The sequence below is a fragment of the Gadus chalcogrammus genome, chromosome 15 (genome assembly GCF_026213295.1).
Source record: "Gadus chalcogrammus isolate NIFS_2021 chromosome 15, NIFS_Gcha_1.0, whole genome shotgun sequence".
NCBI lineage: Eukaryota > Metazoa > Chordata > Actinopteri > Gadiformes > Gadidae > Gadus > Gadus chalcogrammus.
The window spans coordinates 436,946-458,565 of NC_079426.1; the positions used below are offsets into that span (position 1 = coordinate 436,946).

At 43.0% G+C, this 21,620-nt stretch overlaps 2 protein-coding genes across 4 annotated transcripts in view; both read right to left on the minus strand.

The window, feature by feature from the left end:
* Positions 1-963: 963 nt before the first annotated feature.
* Positions 964-4,694, minus strand: LOC130404877 (pyrokinin-1 receptor-like). The gene is made up of 7 exons (XM_056609817.1): positions 4,551-4,694; positions 4,365-4,461; positions 3,881-4,086; positions 2,838-3,059; positions 1,737-1,914; positions 1,181-1,528; positions 964-983 (listed from the first exon to the last, which is right to left on the minus strand). Exons 1-7 carry the CDS (start codon positions 4,692-4,694, stop codon positions 964-966), a joined length of 1,215 nt encoding a protein of 404 aa, XP_056465792.1.
* A 6,509-nt stretch (positions 4,695-11,203) lies between these two features.
* LOC130404322 (ATP-binding cassette sub-family C member 2-like) overlaps positions 11,204-21,620 on the minus strand; it is a 33,017-nt gene continuing 22,600 nt past the window's right edge. Inside the window, exons 26-39 of one of the 3 annotated variants that reach the window (XM_056608988.1) lie at positions 21,454-21,612; positions 21,198-21,364; positions 20,795-20,989; positions 19,696-20,064; positions 17,548-17,636; positions 17,003-17,152; positions 16,587-16,741; positions 16,288-16,424; positions 16,069-16,162; positions 15,723-15,834; positions 15,280-15,506; positions 14,965-15,139; positions 14,727-14,857; positions 11,207-14,384 (exon numbers count right to left, since the gene is read on the minus strand). In XM_056608988.1, coding sequence (XP_056464963.1) covers positions 19,854-20,064; positions 20,795-20,989; positions 21,198-21,364; positions 21,454-21,612 — 732 coding nt within the window. In that variant the 3' untranslated portion in view covers positions 11,207-14,384; positions 14,727-14,857; positions 14,965-15,139; ... (6 more) ...; positions 17,548-17,636; positions 19,696-19,853. Of the gene's footprint in view, positions 14,385-14,726; positions 14,858-14,964; positions 15,140-15,279; positions 15,507-15,722; positions 15,835-16,068; positions 16,163-16,287; positions 17,637-19,695; positions 20,065-20,794; positions 20,990-21,197; positions 21,365-21,453; positions 21,613-21,620 lie in introns of all 3 variants that reach the window. The other 2 variants (XM_056608987.1, XM_056608986.1) reach the window with 2 other exon arrangements.

The window sequence follows — 21,620 nt, forward strand, 5'->3', positions numbered from 1 at the left end:
TTTGCCCTATTTAGGGCCACACATTTATTTACAACACAAAAATGTACTCAACATTAAATATTAATTTGGTGGGTTAGGTTAGGCTATACATGATGACAGTAATCTTGGTGGCATTGAAATAGTTAGTGTCATTATCTGTAGTTTCATTCTATTTCATTCGTACTGTTTGTGACTGATTTGAGGTGTTGTTTGTCCTTTTTTTTAATGGATTATTAAATGGAAAACATCTAAATGTGAAAATACAGAGAAAATGGTCAAATGTTTTCACAAAACATAAAACAAAAACATATGTTTTGTACATGTTTGTTTTAAAAAGGTAGACTTTGGATGTCTGGTTGAGATACAAAATAGCTTTTTACCACTCAAATGCTCATATCACAAAAACACATAAAACATTGATTTTATTTAATAAATACATCAATCTTCTACCTTCACATCGAAAAATTTGCCAACTTACGTCTTAAATGGTCAATTATGAACTTAAAGGCAACATTATCTCAATACCTGTAAAACATCACTGGCACAGACGCAGAGGGGCCACGGAGGAGAGGGGAGGCAACCAACCAGGCCTTCAGCAGCAACAAACTACAACATCAGCTAGGGGGGGGGGGGGGGCACCAACCAGGCCGTCAGCAGCAACAAACTACAACATCAGCTAGGGGGGGGGGGGAGGCAACCAACCAGGCCTTCAGCAGCAACAAACTACAACACCAGGGGGGGGGGGGGGGGGGGGCAACCAGCCAGGCCTTCAGCAGCAACAAACTACAACATCAGCTAGGGGGGGGGGGGGGGGCAACCAACCAGGCCTTCAGCAGCAACAAACTACAACATCAGCTAGGGGGGGGAGGCAACCAGCCAGGCCTTCAGCAGCAAACTACAACACCAGCTAGGGGGGGGAAGGCAACCAGCCAGGCCTTCAGCAGCAAACTACAACACCAGCTAGGGGGGGGGGGGCATATCTCCTCACAGCATCACCCCCTCAGCTGGGGAGGGACGGGGACCCCATCTCCTCACAGCATCAGACCCTCAGCTGGGGGGGGGGGGCACCTCCTCAGCTGGGGGACGACGACGACGACCCCACCTCCTCACAGCATCACCTCCTCCGCCCCCCCCTCCCCAGGGCCTCGACGTGCGTGGGCCCCGTAGCCCGCGCTGAGCTGCCTCTCTCCAGAACACACACCCTCGCTCCTCTCTCGGCCCGTGGCGCTCCCGGCCCCCCCGCTGGAGCTCCTCTGCCCCAGGCCGGCCCTGCTGCCCCCGCCCCCCCGGCCCCGGGTGGGGGGGCGGGGGCAGCGGGGGCGCAGGCGGCGCAGCGTCCGCAGGCAGGCCCGGCGGAAGGTGCAGGAGGAGATGCAGAACAGCAGCGGGTCCAGGGCGCTGTTGATGTACCACAGCGGCAGCGCCAGGTAGGACTTGAGCACCGTGTAGACGGAGAGGACCCGGTCCGACCACACCTCCACGTACACCTGCATGAGCGACGACGCCATGTCCGGGAAGTTACAGACGAAGAACGCCACCAACACAGCGCCTGGACGCCCAGTGATGAACACACAAAGACCGTTATCACATAATGAATTACGCATGACCACTGGTATCAGTCCAGCTCAGTGATGGGCTCACCAGTGAGTGGTATTGACTTGATGAATGATTGTGTGAGATTTTTTTTTAATTGGTTCATTTTTTTTGTTTGCACACCATCGCTGCCCAAACACGGTGACCCTCCTCCTCCTCCTTACCCATGAGCCTTAGAGCCCTCTTCTCATTGGAGAGTAACTTTCCGTTCTTATGACACTGCACGCCTCTGCTGGCCTCCCGGTCGGTCTGGGTGAGGCCCAGGGTCTTCCTCTGACGGCTGTTCCTCCTCAGGTGAAGCAGGATCAGCAAGTACAGGGTGGAGATCACCACCAGCGGAACCTGAAGGGCCCCAGATAATCCATCAAGCACTCGCCCAGGCTCCACTCCCAACAAATATTAAGAATCGGTCCACATATCGGACATAAAAATGTGTTAAAGAAGAAAACGACGTAGCATTGTATTACAATGCAAATGTTTCCTCTTTGATTCAGGTCTCAATTTGGGGGGGGGGGGTGCAAGCTTTGGACATCTAATAGCTAGACGACTGCACTCATGAAAGCTGTCTGGCACTGTGTGAAACTAATTCCCTGTCCAGTAATCTTCTTAATTGTCCAACCTTGATGGTGGAACAAGCAGCCTTTTACACATTCAACAGGCAGAGTCCCTCCATTTCTCCAACAATGACTCGTGCCCTCCAAGGGGCCGAATCAGTCTGGTCTCCGCAGGAAGTAGAGGCTTGGATAAGGGGCTGAATCAGTCTGGTCTCAGGAAGTAGAGGCTTGGATAAGGGGCTGAATCAGTCTGGTCTCACCAGGAAGAAGAGGCTTGGATAAGGGGCTGAATCAGTCTGGTCTCAGGAAGAAGAGGCTTGGATAAGGGGCTGAATCAGTCTGGTCTCACCAGGAAGAAGAGGCTTGGATAAGGGGCTGAATCAGTCTGGTCTCAGGAAGAAGAGGCTTGGATAAGGGGCTGAATCAGTCTGGTCTCACCAGGAAGAAGAGGCTTGGATAAGGGGCTGAATCAGTCTGGTCTCAGGAAGAAGAGGCTTGGATAAGGGGCTGAATCAGTCTGGTCTCACCAGGAAGAAGAGGCTTGGATAAGGGGCTGAATCAGTCTGGTCTCACCAGGAAGAAGAGGCTTGGATAAGGGGCTGAATCAGTCTGGTCTCACCAGGAAGAAGAGGCTTGGATAAGGGGCTGAATCAGTCTGGCCTCACCAGGGAGAAGAGGCTTGGATAAGGGGCTGAATCAGTCTGGCCTCACCAGGAAGAAGAGGCTGGCTCTGAGTAGCAGGGCTCCCTTGTAGATGTGGGCGGGGTCGGGCTCCCTCATCTCACACATGGTGGAGACGTGCAGGGCGTCCTCGGGCGTGGCCGCTGTGTAGTTGAGGATGCAGACGCGAGCCTGGCCGTACACCAGGGCGAAGGGCACGGCCGACAGCAGGGAGATGATCCACACCCACAGCAGACACGGCCGGCGGTACTGCTGGGGGAGATCTGACTTACTACAGAGGAGGACTTCACAGAGCCACGCGGACACCACGGATATTCAGTCCTAATCATACATCATTTCAACATTAAAGCAGTCCTGATTCTTGTGGCTGAATCTAAAGCTCCTTTTGCTTCAATGTAATTTCCCCATGGCCAACCTCAAAGTCATTGCTTAAAAAATATAATATAACACATAGAGCAAGCCACGTAGCATAATTGACTAATTCATATTTTAAGTTTCATCTTGTATTTAGCGTCAAAAATGTCCAAGTCAAATAGATGACTTAGGCAGATAGTGATTATGTCGAATTAAAGCACTCTGATTGGCTTAGGATTCAGCCAATGAGGCACAGTGAATCAGCGGCATCAGCAGAGTACAGTTAGGTTAGATATCACAATTTGGCCAAAATGTGACTTAGCTAACCAAGCTATGACGCTAACGATATTGAAGAGAGGCGACAGCCTACAGCGACACACCAGTCAGTCAACGCCCGTCCCAGGGCCGGGGAGCGGTGTACGGGGCTGATACCTTAAGGCTGGACACGGACCCACACCAGTCAGTCAACGCCCGTCCCCGGGCCGGGGAGCGGTGTACGGGGCTGATACCTTAAGGCTGGACACGGACCACACCAGTCAGTCAACGCCCGTCCCCGGGGCCGGGGAGCGGTGTACGGGGCTGATACCTTAAGGCTGGACACGGACCACACCAGTCAGTCAACGCCCGTCCCCGGGCCGGGGAGCGGTGTACGGGGCTGATACCTTGAGGCTGGACACGGACCACATGGTGTGGCAGATAGCGGTGTACGGGGCTGATACCTTGAGGCTGGACACGGACCACATGGTGTGGCAGATAGCGGCGTAGCGCTCCGCGGTGAGGGCTGTGATGACCCAGCTGGTGCTGGCGCAGTACATCTGCCGCATCATGAAGTAGGCCTTGCAGAGGACGTGGCCCAGCCTCCAGGGGTAGCTCTCCCAGTAGTAGCGATACACCGTCACCGGCACCGTCAGCAGCTGGAGGATGTCTGGGGCGGCCGAGGGAGGGATAGGCGTGGGACGGACGGACGGATGGATGTAGAGAAAGACGAATGGGCGGAAGGATTAGATGGATTGACAAGGGAAGGATTCATATGCATGTCACTGGGCACACGAATGACTGTGGTGTATTTGACACACGGGGATCAATTGGATAAACGACCTGTGATGTCCAACAGAGAGAGACACTGTTCCCAGCTTGTCATCACTGCAGTGTGGCTTATTCAGGATGCTAAGCATCACATTTACTCAGACAAACAGTCCGTACCAGACACGACCAGGCTGATGAGGTAGAGACGGATAGCACTGGTCCTCATATGAGCGTCCACAACCAGAGTCAGTAGGCTCAAACCGTTGAAGAACACCTGGAGAGAAGAACAGTATCCCCTTCATAACAATTCATGACAACATGGCTTCAATGTTACTTCTTAAAAAAAGGTTGTTGCTTTCTCACCCCGAGCAAGAAGATGGTACTGTAGAATATCGTCATGGGAACAGCAACGGCCAATGGCTCACTCTGGGTGACTCCGATGTCGAGTTCGGTACTTGGGCTGACATTGCAGGAAAACACAAAGCTGAACTCTCTGGACTGGTTCATGCCTTCTGCTTCTGCCCTCAAGGAGACACAGGGAGTGTAAGCAATTAAAGATGTTGAATGTCACTTGAGATGACCAACTTCCTGGATCCCCCGTTGAGTTTGCTGTCATTCCTAAGAGTCCATCCCAGGTGTCCAATTAGTTCATAACACCTCTCTCTGTATCAATAAGCATGAGAGTCTACACTTCTAGACACACGCATATTGCTCCTTCGCCACGTCAGTCTTCATACAACAATACAAACCACAACACGCAATTAAATTAGGACTCCTTTTGGCATTTGAAGGGATTACATGAAAGGCCTTGTGTCTGTCCACACTGGCCCCTAGCCAGGTGCTCATCTGTTTGTCTTCCCTCATAATGTTGTTCCATGCAACATACTCACAATTCAGCCCCACATTTGCTTCTATATGTGTGAGGTGGTACATGAAGATGGGTAGTTATAGAGATTTTGGCATTCCAGGGTAATTTATAGTTTCCTTACAATGTTGTGTTAAGGTGCAATGGACGCTTAAATGGATCTTATTGATGTGTATGTTTATAGGACTTAGAGACATAGAACTCACTTTAGATTTGTCAGGCTTTCCAACTCGATTCCTACGGCAAGGGATGCAAGTTGAAGCACACTAAGGAAATACAGCTTTTGAATTCAGGCAAATGAAAATCCCCATTAAAATGAGCATACAGCTGCCCTACTTCAGAAGCTGTGGAGCAGATGCACGAGTGACTGGACCCTACACTTTTGTGGGTCAAAAATGAGCCATATTAGAATCAATGTGTTTTTATGCCATTTTTGTCATGAATAATCAGAATATTTAGGACCACACAAGAATTATTTCATGTTTGAAATATCTCTATTTTTCACTTTTTAACATTTTTGAAAAATAAAATTAGCCAGAACAGCAATAGAAAAATGTGAACATCCACTGTCTGTCCGTCCGTCCGTCCGTCCGTCCGTCCGTCCGTCCGTATGTCTGTCTGTAACTGTCCAGTCATTGACAGTTCCTCTCTCTTTTCCCTGTTTTGCCTTCTTGTCTCATCACTGTATGCAGTTCAGACAAACTACCTGTTTCTGGCTGTGATTATTGCACACACGTACATTGCATTTCCCACACCTATTGTTTGCGATCTTTGTTACTTGGGCAGATCTGACACCTCTTTCTCTTTGGTTGGCCCTGTCTGCTTCTTTCCTGTGGCTGGGTTTTGGCTTTTGTCACCCCACACCTTTCCATTGCTTCAATAATCGGGGTTTGCAGTTGGGGGCATCCTTCCAGTCGACTTCTCATGTGTGGTGTGACAAGCTCCTTTGACAGCTCTTTGAGGAAGAGCCGTCGTGCATTGGTGATGCCGCTCTTGAATTCTGGGTGCTGAGCCGAGAAAAAGGTGTAGGCATTCAGGGTGGCAATGTCAATTATGTTGTACCACAGCACCATGGGCCACCTCTGTGTTTGGCGCTTGCAGGTGTAGGTGCCAACCATCTGGTCAGTGGTGTCTACACCTCCTTTCGTCTTGTTGTAAAATGTGATTATTTCTGTTTTTTTCTTTCTGCTATATAGATTGCTATATAGATTATTGTAAAATAATCTTCCTGAGGGGTGACACTTCTGATATAGTCTGTGTGGTCCACAGTTAATTTATTCCTGACAGCCACAGTTGATAAGAATCAAAGGTTCCCATTGGATTCCATAGAAAATGCATAGGGGTCATTTTTGACCCACTTATGGAAGCTTGGGGTAGTAAACAAAAAACTACAATTTCTTAAAATGTATAGAGGGTAAGTTAAAAATGTTAATGGCATTATATCAAAAACATGTTTTTTGAGGAATACCTGGAACATGAAATGATAAGAATTTTTCATTACGAAGATATTTCAAGAAAACAACCTCACCGGGTCATTTTTGACCCACTTATGCATCTAAGGGTAGGAGGCTCAGGTCCAAATATGCAAATAGCTGCTGCAGATGTTTTACCTCCGTCTTTGCCTCGCCATGTGGGCCCCATACGGGGACTTTAAGACCTGTATGTCTGTTACATATTATCTACCCTAAACTACTGAATCCTGTATGGACGCATAAATTAATTAATATTCAGAAATGTATATTTATATCGAGGTGATTTATAACTAAAGCTATTTATTGGTAGATGGTATACATATTTATAATATTGAAAGAAATCATAATTTACTCTTTCATAAATATAGTACGTATTTTATAATATTCTCAATAATATTTGTTTGGCTATATACTCCCTTAGCCTGTACCTCTCCAGTGTTTCATTCTCATTTCGAATGCTGCTTTGACTCAGGAATTATTATTTTCTTCCTCTAGTGATAAATAAAGCTAATAAAATAATCTTATAATCCATAGGGATAGGGTTAACCCTAACCCTAACCCATACTAATGGATCTGATGGACCTAGCATCATTTTCAGAAAATGTGATGCATGGCCTCTATTGTCACAATACACAGGTTCTACTTTGAAGAAAGTGTGTTGTGAAGGGGGTGGTGCAGAGGGGAATCCCCGTACATTTAAACCAGATTGTAGCTTTGCTGTTACCGTTTTATTGAGTACACCTAGCGGTGGGGGAGACTCTTTACCTTTTTATATACACTATCTAAGGATAATTGAACAGCGGTATGCATACATTTAGTAGGAGTGGGAACAGAGAGCAGACAGTGTTAAAGACAAAACCTACTCGGCATGCCTCACAAGAGAAAGGTACGGAAGAGGATTAGGGCCACACATGTAAAAAAAAAAAAAAAATCTGACTTTATTCTCAGAATTCTGAGAAAAAAGTCAGAATTCTGACTTTAATCTCAGAATTCTGAGAATAAAGTCAGAATTCTGACATTAATATCAGAATGCTGACATTAATCTCAGAATTCTGAGATTAATGTCAGAATTCTGACTTTAATCTCAGAATTCTGAGAAAAAAGTCAGAATTCTGACTTTAAAGTCAGAACTACGGGTATCTGTAAGGACCAACCTCCGTGGGAGAGACACTTTGCTTTATGCAGTAGGAGGAAACCTATGGAAAGCCAAGAAGGCCACAATCCGGCCCTAGAATGGCGCGGTAAAAGTGCAAGAACTAATAGCCGCGGCTATTAGTCATATTGAGATGGCAGTGTGCGAAATACCCGTCAATATTCGGGGATGCCCTCATCCCCAGATTGTTCTCGATATGCAGTAGCCAGCTAGGCCATAACATTACAATATTTCATGGATGCAAGCAAGCCAAGACAATCAATCTATATCTATAGCCTACATGACAACACACACACAGACACACACGCACACACGTTAAACACACTGGTAAAGCAATAGGTGCCTGCATTGGCTAAAGTTGTTGGGATGCACGTTATTTTATAACAGGGAGGGGCAAAATTGTGCATTACAATGCAAACACAACAATAATTGGCACCGTTCTTGCGCACTCAGAAGAACATGAACTGAATAAATGCCAGGTATATAGCATATTGGAGACGGGCACACAATCAGTGCATTTGCAAATGAGAGCCTGCAGTATTTCCGATCTTGTGACATTATTTAACCATCCATCTACAGCTAATACGATCAGACAGATACATCATTGATCACATATAAGCCCACAACAAGCCCAACATCACCACGGCAGGTGCGCTCTCTCTCGCACATTCACACAATTACTCCAACTTCTCCAACTCCAAGGCAAAGCTGTTTCACTAAAACCACAAACAACCACAACTAACCAGCCTACATATCCACAACAATGCACAACAATCAGTTCTATACATTGCGTCTATCTTCTGTTTGGCTCACATGGCTAATTTGCATAGGCCTACTTGCACAGGACTGTCGGCTCCGCTTGTCAAAAAAATAGAACGTATTTGTGAATAAATGCCTTGAATTCTGAATACTGGACTTGGTGAGTTTGGTGAGTTGGCTATGGGACGTGCACTTTTACCGCGCCATTCTAGGGCCGGATTGTGGCCTTCTTGGCTTTCCATAGGTTTCCTCCTACTGCATAAAGCAAAGTGTCTCTCCCACGGAGGTTGGTCCTTATAGATACCCGTAGTTCTGACTTTATTCTCAGAATTTTGACTTTTTTCTCAGAATTCTGAGATTAATGTCAGAATTCTGACTTTAATCTCAGAATTCTGAGAAAAAAGTCAGAATTCTGAGAATAAAGTCAGAATTCTGACTTTTTATCTCAGAATTCTGAGATGAAGGTCAGAATTCTGAGATTGATGTCAGAATTCTGACTTTAATCTCAGAAGTCTAAGATAAAAGTCAGAATTCTGAGAATAAAGTCAGAATTCTGACTTTTTATCTCAGAATTCTGAGATTAATGTCAGAATTCTGAGATTAATGTCAGAATTCTGACTTTATTCTCAGAATTCTGAGATTAAAGTCAGAATTCTGACTTTTTTCTCAGAATTCTGAGAATAAAGTCAGAATTTAATTTTTTTTTACATGTGTGGCCCTAATCCTCTTCCGTAGAAAGGGTTTAACTGACAATTAAAGAAAAATATATACAGTTTGAGTGTTTTTCAAACTCATTGTCATTGGATTCAATTCGGTAAATGGCAATTCACAATTTAGAAAGATACAGGATGGGTTAAGGCATTAAAAAAACAACGGATTAATCTGTAGTTAGAAAGCGAATTGCAATATGCATGAAAAAAAACTTAAAAACAGAAAACAAATGAAGGTATGCAACCTGATAAATGTTTTCAGCGGACATGCATTAGATAATAATTGAATTAACACAACTAAACAATCACAGAAAAAAAAACCAGCACGCTTTGAATTACTTACCACCTTTCAGCGAGAGCAAAGAGTTCTCAGCAGTCGTGTACCAAGTAGTCCTCGTCTGATGGTGTGCTGTTGCTCTCCCTCTTCCTCCCTCCCGCCTGCTCTGCAACCTCCACGCTCTGAGTGGTACAACCCTCATGTTCCCTCAAGTAAGAACAGACACGATGTCTCCATAGCTTGAGTCGTACTGACAAACAATCATTATTGGACATCTCCAACCCCTCATGCTGTTCTTTATAAAAATGGTTATATACATATGCACATTTATTGCACAAAATGTGTTTCTGAATCTCCATTATATATTTGTTTATATATTCTGTATGTATATTTACCCTTTTTTTGGTTGGCTAAGGATTAGTTTTGCTTTTGTATCAATAAAGTATGTTATTTCAATGTCTTCATACAGTAGTTTTTGCAGTAATATTGGTTTAACATTATCGACTTCAAGCAATTTGAAAGAAAATTACCCTTCTAGTTCCCTTTACGTTCGTGATTGAACAGGAAATCAGAATTGCACCAGTTACTATTGTATATCATCTAAAATATTTTTTTCCGGCAATGAGTAAAAGTCATACAAGACCGGGTTGTAACTTTGCTGTTACTGTTTAATTTACTGCACATAGTGTTGCTGGAGCCTCTTTACCTTTTAATATGCAGTATCCAAAGGAGCAGGCATGTATACAGTGTGTGAACGGAGAGCAGACATTCCTTCAGTGGTAAGGGCATGCCTCCAGAGTAAGAGTGTAAAAGTCATACAAGACCGGCATATGTCTGGGACATTTCGGTGTCTAATCACAGATATGTCTTTTGGTTATGCTACATTTGTTGGTCATCCATCCATGGTCATATGTAACATGTTCTTGAATAGGTTTTTATCATTAACTGTAACATGCCACCTGAACACAATTCAGAGAGAAAAGAGCACCGCAAGCATTTTCTTCTTTAGGAGTAGTCAGTTTTATCAGACGCGTGTTGACTCCGATAAACACAACAAACTCAAACATTGCAAACATTCATGAACAGTACAGTGAGTGAAAAATCAGGCAGTCTTTGCAATATCACAAATTAGAAAATAATTCTTATCTAATCACCCTCGTTGGCAATATAAACATCGTTGTATGAACAGGTTGTGCGTTATAACCCATTTCATGTAGTCTTATACAGTCCGATAACAGACGCAAAGATGTTGAAACGCTCAACATCGGCATCAAATATTGTTGTGGTAATTATAAATTATTTGTGCACTTGGCCACAACACACACACACACACACACACACACACACACACACGATCATACACAGGAAATTTTGAAGAGTCAATTTTACTCAATTTGAGTAAAATATTACTCCCAAAAAGACAGTATTTGGTCCCAGTCCAAAAAGAGTAAAATTTACTCTCGTCATAGAGTTACATTTTTAGAGTTATTTCTATTCTATCTAGAGTTCATATTTTACTCCACAAGATTAAAATGTACTCCATTTAGCATAAAGTGAGAACAACTCCAACACCATTTCACTCAATAGAGTTGTATTTTACCCTATACTGAGTAGTAACTGCCTCAAAATAGAGTTCCAATTCTACTATTAATTGAGTTGTATTTTACTCTGTACAGAGTAGTAACTGCCTCAAAATAGAAGTCTAATTCTACTATGACTAGAGTTCTATTTCACTCAATAAAGAGTTGTATTTTACTCAATATTGTTTTTAATAATAACTGGATTAAAATGTTTGAAATAAAAAATACCACAAAAAATGTATATTCAACAATGCACTTTTATTTTTCTTAAATGCATATCACATGCACTGAGCACCCATAAAATATGAGGGGGGGGGGAAAGTCTTTCAGGGTGACACATCCGTATAATTTTTTTATAAAAACAAATAGAATATTGTAAACAGGTATGCACACTATCACAACACCATCAGTAGCTGCAGATAAGGCTGTAAAATATTGCAATTGCCATCAGCCCAGCCAAAACATATATGCCCAATTGGTGGGCCATCACAATTTGGACACAATGTGCTCTTTGAAATTGGGTCGATTAGATAAAACAGGAGAAAATATTAATAAATTTGAATTTGAGTTATGGGCAAAGAAATTCAGAATTCCATTGTTCATCTCCAGTGCAATAGTTAGAGCTTAGCGATTCTTTTATCCCAGGAAACAGTATGGGACAATAAACAAACTTGAATCATCATTACTGTACGACATCTGCATATCGAATGCTTTGTAACAAAAAAGCTCTTTGACATCAACAACATGAGGTCCTTCTGCAGTACACACAACTTTAAATGCATAAAAATGCTCATCCATACACAGTGTTTGGAGTGCAAATGTACACAACAGTAACCTCTCATCTTTAAGAACAACACGGTGGATTTTGTGAAAAACTGGCATCTCATTAAGCACTTTAAGACAAACAACTAAACCTGGACGATACATATTTCCATGGTGTTTGGCCCATCTAACATCCAACACCTTAGTGTCAATTGATACCTGAAGAGCCTCTGCTATCTCACAGCCCCTGTCCATCATGTTTAAAGCTACCATTTTACTTGGACCAAGCACCAGTCTGTCGGGCTCAAATGTCTGCCAACTATATGCTACTTGACTTTGGTGTTTCCTTGCCAATGTTTTAGTTATATTTTTGAAGCTTTTTAGTTTTTTAAAGAAATTGTGCTTTGCTTCATAGCGCATGCACCAGGTATGCAAAAGTGGTCCAATTTTACGAATACATGTAGGATAATGCACCATAAAATGATGCTTTGGCAGGAGCCTCTTGCAGGGAAACAAATGCTTGAATAACCCATGGTGCTCTGAAATCAAATGTTTCAAATAAATGGTAATGCCAGTTGATAACATGGGAGAAAATACAATATCTGCTATTTGAAGCAACAACAGAAGCAAATACCAGTGTGGATCATCTCGACAAACCAAGTCTCCAAATACAAGTGGGAGATTGCGAAGTAAACACCAAGATTGGATCGCATTTAAACCCAAGTCATTTGAGCCCTCTACCAACTTCAATGAAGGTGGCTTGTTGTTTTGATCCATGTAGCCATAGTTAAAGTTCTTAATTCTCCTGTCTATTTCCTTTGATGTTGTGTAGTTTTTGATCAAGTATAGTATAAGCAGCTTCATTTCATATTGTGCCACGCCCTCCAAGATATCGTGCATAATATCGACAGAGAAGTTTTCACATGTATTGAAGTACTGCAAGGAATTTAGAACACAAGAACGTTTAACACCCATCACATAGGGAAGACTAAGAGTTTCCTCCATCATTTGGCAGTGTTCTGCGTGAAGTGCTTGAGTTCGCATCACTATCTTGGGTGAATCTTCTGTGTATTCTGTCTGAAAGTCCTCTTTCTCAGCTAGACAAAAGCGACAACAATATCTGGCATTAAATGACTCTACGAAACCAAACAAACTATGAAGACCCAGGTTGTCACCAGTAACTTGGACAATAGTTCCATACACATTTTCTTCATACAGTGGGACCCGAATTCCCTTAGTCTCCAGTTCTTTAATGTCTTGCACAATTGGATCAAGTATTTTAGAAAAGCCATATGTTTTAATGTCTTGGGCATGGAATAAAGCGACCAAATGAATATTAAGCAGCATTGAGTTGTGCTTTGGAGAAAGATTGCGCAAGGTGAAATAGATTGCTCCTATTTTATGTATTCCCTTTTTACTCCCCAACGGATTTGCGCATTCAAAATCATCATAGAAAAGTTGCAACTGAATTGCATGCTTCTGTTTTGAAAATAAAGGATGACTCTTGAAAAGATCTCCATCACAAAAGTCATTAAGAAGATCTTTTCTTGAACTGGAATGACTCTGCATCATCTCTTTTATCTTAGGGTGTTTGTAAATGAAGTCTAACGTTTTCAAAACTGGGATATAAACCAATTTATCAGTGACAACAACTGGATCATAAGTTCCAGTAGTCCGATTGCGCCGTGTATCAAATCTTGTACCAAGAACACATTCAACGGGTTCCACCCTTCCCCACTTCTCTGTGAAATACTGCCTTCTCTTAGTTTCAGAATTTAAGACACCAAAAGGATTTTCAATTTTTTCAAAGCACTGATCAATTTTACACTCAACCTCACTTTTGATAGGTTCCTGTAAAGATAGACACTGCTTCACAGATTCTTTTGCTTGATTATGGATATCATCAACAATCTCTTCCATTGAAGTAACCAAAGAGTTAATGATAGTTTCGCCTACACCTGCCACTTTAAGTTCAGCCACTGTCACAGCACAGCTGTCCACAAGACTCTTATTAAGAAGGACTGGGTCAGAGGGGGCACTGTTTAATGGAAAGTCAACAAAACTTACAGCTAAATCTTCAGTTGAGGGGCCTTCACCAGGATCACAAGGTCCATGTGCTTTAAGATGCTTTCGAAACCCTGAAAAAGTACAAAAGAAACGAGAACAAGCAGGCTGACCACATTTCAGACGAAGTGTCTTTCCTGAACAAAGTCCGTGGATCACCTTCAAGTGCTTAATTAGTGAACTGTCATTTGCTTGAGGGCCTTTGCAAATAAAACAAAACATCTCAAGGTGTCAAAATCAGTGCAGCATCCGAGCTCTCATCTCTTTGACCCTGGGATTCACCTTGGTGGTAGCAGTATCAATCTGATAAACTGCGGTTTGCAAGAAGTGGTAGACATTGGCCAGATCCCTGTTGTACGAGGTAGCGAAGACGAAATGAGCTTTAAAAAGCTCGTCAAAAGAGGCAAGACAATCTGGTGACTGACACGGAATTGCATGTTTGTCGATAACAATGAAATATTTGTGTGTGGCGCTCCTCTTGGTTCCCACAGCCAGTAGATAGGGTTGACGGCTCTCTGTGATGCTGTCCAGATGCCCTTCAATACTGGTCCCAGTCTGTGAAAAGAAAACTTAATCAGTCTTGCTATTAAAATGTATCTGTTGCAGTTTAGGGCCCAATCATCACCACCAGAATCACTTATTGCCACAAAATGCAAGATTTCTGGCTTATATTTTTTATTTTGCTAAATGTAAAATAAATAGATTTATTCATATCAGCGTATCTGGGGCTGATGGTGATCGATCTGTGGGGAGCCATATCAGAGAAATATCACACGGCACTCGCTGATTACAGATGAGCATGGTCATCACATGATTTCACAAGAGTATAGTTTTAAGATTTAATATTACGGACAGAACAGTGAGCCCTTTTAAACTTTAATTAAACTGTAACATTACCTTGATGAATTTCACAAGGTGGTCAATGGCTTGTCTGGCAGAGAGCTTTCCTGGTCTCTTGTTGCGGCCATGAGGTGATGGTGGCATGAGGTGGATAAGGAGCAAGATGGAGGACATCTCACTGTCCCATCCTGAAAATACAAGAAAATTCAGAAAGACATTCTTACTAAAATGTTTATATTTTTGTTCCAAACCATTTCCTTCTTCCATTATTATTATTTCTTTAATTTGAGTGTACCATCTTCCAGTTCTTCTGTTGTGGATTCAGCGTTATGAAGGAGATCTTCAAGGTCGCTTGTCTGGGTGAGGCCACGGGTTTGTTCAAGGACTTTCTGCCTGTAGTGAGTAGGCCACTTCTCCAGGAACTTTGCAGAGATGTCATCACCAAACATCAGACTGAAATCCTGCACTATCTGCAGACAAGATGGAATACAGAAAACAACATGGCATATATTGTTAATAGGTGCACCAGGGCTGACCAGGAATGTGATCTGTTTAAGTCATTTTTCATTTCAGCTTGATTTTAATGCAAGGCATTCGAAGAGCAACATACCATTCCCGTGATGTCAAGAAATCTTGGAAAGGTGGTGAATATTTCAGAGGACTTCACTGGGTCATGAACCATTTCTTGGCGATGGATGAAGGTCTGTTTCATCTTCTCCTTGATGATTGCTTCATCAGTTGTATGCTTCATGAGAGCGATGGCCTCGCAACACTGGGTTTCTGTGGTTAGCTGATTTTCCTTACTGAAGGGGGTTCTGTCACCAGAATCTGGACCACCTGTAACAATGATCAGTGAACAGTGACCTAACAGTGAAACCACATAAATAGTTAAGCCACTTTCACCCCTTACACTAACGGCCAATCGTCTTTTTGCTAAACCCCCTGCGATGCACATCACTAACAAAAAAGCACTATGCACATTAAAGATGAATTGACATGTGACATGTGAACTCATAAAAAAAAAAAGAATCCAACACACTAAAAATCATGTACCTGTCAGTGGCTGAGGGTTTCTTTTCTGTTGTCCCTCCGAGGCTTCTTTTTGAAGCGTTTTCACTCGCCATGCAAGAAATCCACCCCCATCTACTGGATTGTAATAATGCTCCTAAAAACCAAGAAAGTGTTAATTTTTCCTCCTTAAAAAACTAACACATGTTCTTGTCTGGAGAATTTATGAAATCAAGGTCAACCAGTCTGACATCTGCTGTGTTCAACTTGTTGAGGTTAGGAGACAAGGTCAGCATTTAGAAATGTTAATAATTTGTTGCAATCTCACTCAGTTTTTTGATCAATACTAGAAGGAATGAGTGAAGAGGTTAGACTTGTTTTATTTACTTACATAGCCCAAAGTGCCCTGGGGATCGGCCAGGTATGGAAACAAGGCAGTGATGCCCTTTGCGTAGTCCTCTTTAACACGCCTTGAAGGGCTCGTCCTAAAGTATGCACACACACACACGTATGAGATCCAAACAAAAGTACTCCTATGCCTACTGCACTTGGTCTGAACCAAATAAAACCATAAATGTTAGGGTTGGATGTTAATTACATGACAACATACCCATGTTCACTCGCCATGTGTGCAACCAATATCTTCACCATGTCACGTCTTCTGGAATCTGTTAGGCTTTTTTTCCGAGCATACTCTGTAAGGATCCTCTCTCCTCCAGGTTTCTCCCTCAGAATCTTTTCAATCATCTAAGTGTGAGGGGAAAATAAAGAGGGGAGGGACATGGATTTGGTGGCCAATTACATTTACAGTGACAAAAATGTAAACCATGCCCCAATTTACTTGGCCATTTCCCCCCCTACCCCTTTTATCAGAATCACCATCTTGATCTCTCCATCTGCAAAGCTTACCCGAGCAAGACGAGTCAGGTCATCTCTGTTTCTTTGGCCAGGACTAGGCACCAAAATGATGGTGTCATCAGAGTCCCCTTCATTTTCTACACTAGAGCTGAGAAAGGAGCTGTTGCTGCTGGCAACGGAGTGGCTTGTAGAGGGGCTCCCTGATTCTGGCATGTTAACATAACAGGTGTGATTATAATAACATGTCATTATTAAGAGGGGATCATCTGTGATAAGAGTAATGTAAAAGATCACATTAGATTAGGATGGATCCACACACTAGTTATTCCTCAGATGCTTTTTTACGTGTCTGAAGAGGCATGTTTATTCAAAATGTCATGCAACGTGGATAAGTCTCTCTTTACTATGTTGCATTACAAGGTTAGGACTAAATGGATTATAGGACTCCAAGTTAACAAGTGACTCACCCTCAAAATCTGAGCCCTTGGGCAAACAGACTTCAAGCACACCCAGGTCTGGTTTCATTACAAGAAACGCAAACGCATCCTCGTCAACTTCAGTGTTCAAATCATCATAGACTTTTAAGTCCAAGGTAGGAATTTCAAATTTCTTGGAAACTGAAATCAAAAAAATATTGCACAAGATTCATACTGTTGTGCAATTCATCTTATTTTTATTATAGGTCACATCTGTGTCACTTCACATCTGAACCACTTAAAACAACGAATTTATAAGTTTACGAGTGCAATGCTATGAGCTTGCAAATCTGCATTTTATTTCTTATTTTTAATCATGAAGATTTTTGCAAATCTAGAATATACTTTTACAGCGAACATTACCTCAAATCATTCATTTTCTCAGTGTACACGAAACAACATTTAGAGATGGGGGTTCCAAAATCAAATACATTATACCTCTAAGGGTCCTTGACGACCACAATAATAATAAACATAAGACATCACCACTAATTTACACATGACACCCAGTAGGCTGTGCAGTTTGTTTCACTCACCACACTCCAAAAATGATTTGAAGGTCAGTTGCCCTTCATAACAAATGTATTTCTGGCGCTCTCGGTACTTCACTCTTACAGCATGCATCCTTTATGGGGAAAAAAAGAAAGATACTAAGATGATATAGAGCACAACAATTCATGCACTGAATGCTACAATTAGCTTGAGTATTACAAAAGCCCTACCTACAGGTAGACTCGATAGGTCGGTGTAAATGCCTCAATTCAGAGTAAAATACAGCGGTCCACACAAAAAACCACTTACTAACCGAAGAACAAACTGGTAAAAGTCAACTCAACACGTGCTTGCTAATCGAACAGCAGAGAAAACAGTCCACACATACTAGACTGATCCATAGAAAATGTAATTAAAACACACTTGCTAACCGAGGGCACAAACCAAATTCAGAGTAAACCTTCGATAAAATGATCAGTAAATATTAAGCTTACTGATAAGATAAAGATACTAAGATGATATAGAGCACAACAATTCATGCATTGAATGCTACAATTAGCTTAAGCTACAATGCTACAATTAGCTAAAGCCCTATGTACAGGTAGGCTCGATAGGCTACCACATGTCAGTTAGCTAAAACGGTCGGTGTAAATGCCTCAATTCAGAGTAAAATACACGTGTTTGCTAGCGGTCCACACACAAAAAAACACTTACTAACCGAAGAACAAACTGGTAAAAGTCAACTCAACACGTGCTTGCTAATCGAACAGCAGAAAAAACAGTCCACACATACTAGACTGATCCATAGAAAATGTAATTAAAACACACTTGCTAACCGAGGGCACAAACCAAATTCAGAGTAAACCTTCGATAAAATGGTCAGTAAATATTAAGCTTACTGATAAGATAAAGATACTAAGATGATATAGAGCACAACAAGTCATGCATTGAATGCTACAATTAGCTTAAGCTACAATGCTATAATTAGCTAAAGCCCTATGCACAGGTAGGCTCGATAGGCTACCACATGTCAGTTAGCTAAAACGGTCGGTGTAAATGCCTCAATTCAGAGTAAAATACACGTGTTTGCTAGCGGTCCACACAAAAAAAACACTTACTAACCGAAGAACAAACTGGTAAAAGTCAACTCAACACGTGCTTGCTAATCGAACAGCAGAGAAAACAGTCCACACATACTAGACTGATCCATAGAAAAAATCGAATTAAAACACACTTGCTAACCGAGGGCACAAACCAAATTCAGAGTAAACCTTCGATAAAATGGTCAGTAAATATTAAGCTTACTGATAAGATAAAGATACTAAGATGATATAGAGCACAACAATTCATGCATTGAATGCTACAATTAGCTTAAGCTACAATACTACAATTAGCTAAAGCCCTATGCACAGGTAGGCTCGATAGGCTACCACATGTCAGTTAGCTAAAACGGTCGGTGTAAATGCCTCAATTCAGAGTAAAATACACGTGTTTGTTAGCGTTCCACACACAAAAAACCACTTACTAACCGAAGAACAAACTGGTAAAAGTCAACTCAACACGTGCTTGCTAATCGAACAGCAGAGAAAACAGTCCACACATACTAGACTGATCCATAGAAAATGTAATTAAAACACACTTGCTAACCGAGGGCACAAACCAAATTCAGAGTAAACCTTCGATAAAATGGTCAGTAAATATTAAGCTTACTGATAAGATAAAGATACCAAGATGATATAGAGCACAACAATTCATGCATTGAATCCTACAATTAGCTTAAGCTATAATGCTACAATTAGCTAAAGCCCTATGCACAGGTAGGCTCGATAGGCTACCACATGTCAGTTAGCTAAAACGGTCTGTGTAAATGCCTCAATTCAGAGTAAAATACACGTTTGCTAGCGGTCCACACACAAAAAAACACTTACTAACCGAAGAACAAACTGGTAAAAGTCAACTCAACACGTGCTTGCTAATCGAACAGCAGAGAAAACAGTCCACACATACTAGACTGATCCATAGAAAATGTAATTACAACACACTTGCTAACCGAGGGCACAAACCAAATTCAGAGTAAACCTTCGATAAAATGGTCAGTAAATATTAAGCTCAGTGAAAGCATAAATGTGGTAAATGAAGCTAACAGGAGTGAGGCTTGGTTTAAAATCGAATTTAGTAGTTTGCTGACTTACCTGTCTCAACGCCGTCCACAACTGCCGCTCACCTCGACTGCGATAGAAAATGGCGGCAGAAACGAAACCTAAGAAAGTTTAGTGGGCGTGTTCTTGATATTACTCCAATAAGATTTACTCTATTTTTTTCCTCCGACTTTAGTGGCCACTGGAAATGATTACAATCCAAAATTAGTAAAAATTACTCTTTTAGAGGAAAATAATGGTAACTCTGAAGAAAATACTCTCTCATTTTTCCTGTGTAGAGCTGTGGCTTCTCCTGTGGTTATCCCGGCGTCCTTGGTCATGGCGTAGAAGTACCCCTGTTTCTCCAGCAGGTTTTCAGGAGAATCAAACTCCACGATCCTCCCTGCGTCTAGCACCATCACCCTGGGAGGGGGCAGAGAGCGATGGTGTCACCGAGTCATCGACCAATAGCACATCACACATGACACCGTCTTTACAATTTTAATTTTTGTGAAAGTTTCATGAACCCCAACACGTGTATTATTATGGGAAAGTTGTTCTGAGGACGTACGGGTAATTGTCAATTGTGACGCACGGGGTGTTCATTCACACAAAAATAAAAATATATTATAAAAAAAGAAACGAGAGAGATCTGTATTTATAGTACTTATACCCTCAAACATTGTATAATAATTGATGAGAGGTTATTAAGGTGTCAATCTCCTTGATGCAAGAGATCTCCAAATAAGGGGATTAATGTTATGCATTTATTATCGCAAGAGCCTTTGTTCCCCATTTGGATTAAATTCAGAAAATGTTCACTTTTATTAGAACTAAGATTGTATTGCAAGTATTTGTTAGTGTCAGAGGTTAGCAGGACCTCATTAGTGCTTGACATGCACTGCACTCTGAGCTCCATTAATGAGCAGCATCTGGCCGTGCTGCCACTGCAATCATAAAGCCGGCCAGACTCGCCTAATGGGCGCGGCCTCAACGGCGGAGCGAGCTAACTAGCTCGCACATGGGCTGCAGAATCCCTCAAGATCTTCAAAAAAAACACGACACACACACACACGACACACGACACACGACACACACACACACACACACACACACACCCCCCCCCTTCCTTCTCTCTCTCTCCCCCCGGTACCTGGAGCTGTCCATGATGCTCTGCAGCCGGTGGGCGATGGTGAGGACGGTGCAGTGGGAGAACTCCTTGCGGATGGTGGTCTGGATCAGGTCGTCCGTCTCCAGGTCCACGGCGGCTGTGGCCTCGTCCAGGATCAGGATGCGGGACTTGCGGAGCAGAGCCCGGCCCAAGCACAGCAGCTGCCTCTGGCCCACGCTGTGGGGGGGCAGAGGTCCTCGTTAGGGTACTGGGGTGGTACCATGGCCCCCACTGTGGGGGTTAGCGGGCCTCGTTAGGGTACAGGGGTGGTACCATGGCCCCCTCGGTCTCAGCCTACAGTGGCTGCGAGCACAGCGTGTGATTCACTGTGTGGTTCGCTGTTATCCTAGAGCCACCCAGCGGGCGCTAGAGTTCAGGGACCCACCTGAGGTTCTCCCCCCCCTCCGAGACCTCGTACTGCAGACCCTTCTCCAGGCCCGCCACGTAGTCCTTGAGGTGGGAGAGCTCCAGCGCTATCCAGATCTCCTGGTCACTGAAGTTCTCAAAGGGGTCCAGGTTCATCCTCAGAGAGCCAGAGAATAACACCGGGTCCTACGGCAGGAACACAATGACACATTGTTATGGCTATGCATACAAAGTGAGTGTATAGTGTGAGCGCGTGCGTGAGCGCGTGTGTGCACCTGTGGTATGATAGTCAGCCGGTTCCGGAGGTCGTGAAGGCCTATCTTGGAGATGTCGATGCCGTCGATGAGGATGCGGCCCTCCGCCGCCTCGATGATCCTGAACAGGCAGTTGGTCAGGCTGGACTTACCGGCTCCGGTACGGCCGACTATACCAATCTGAGGAC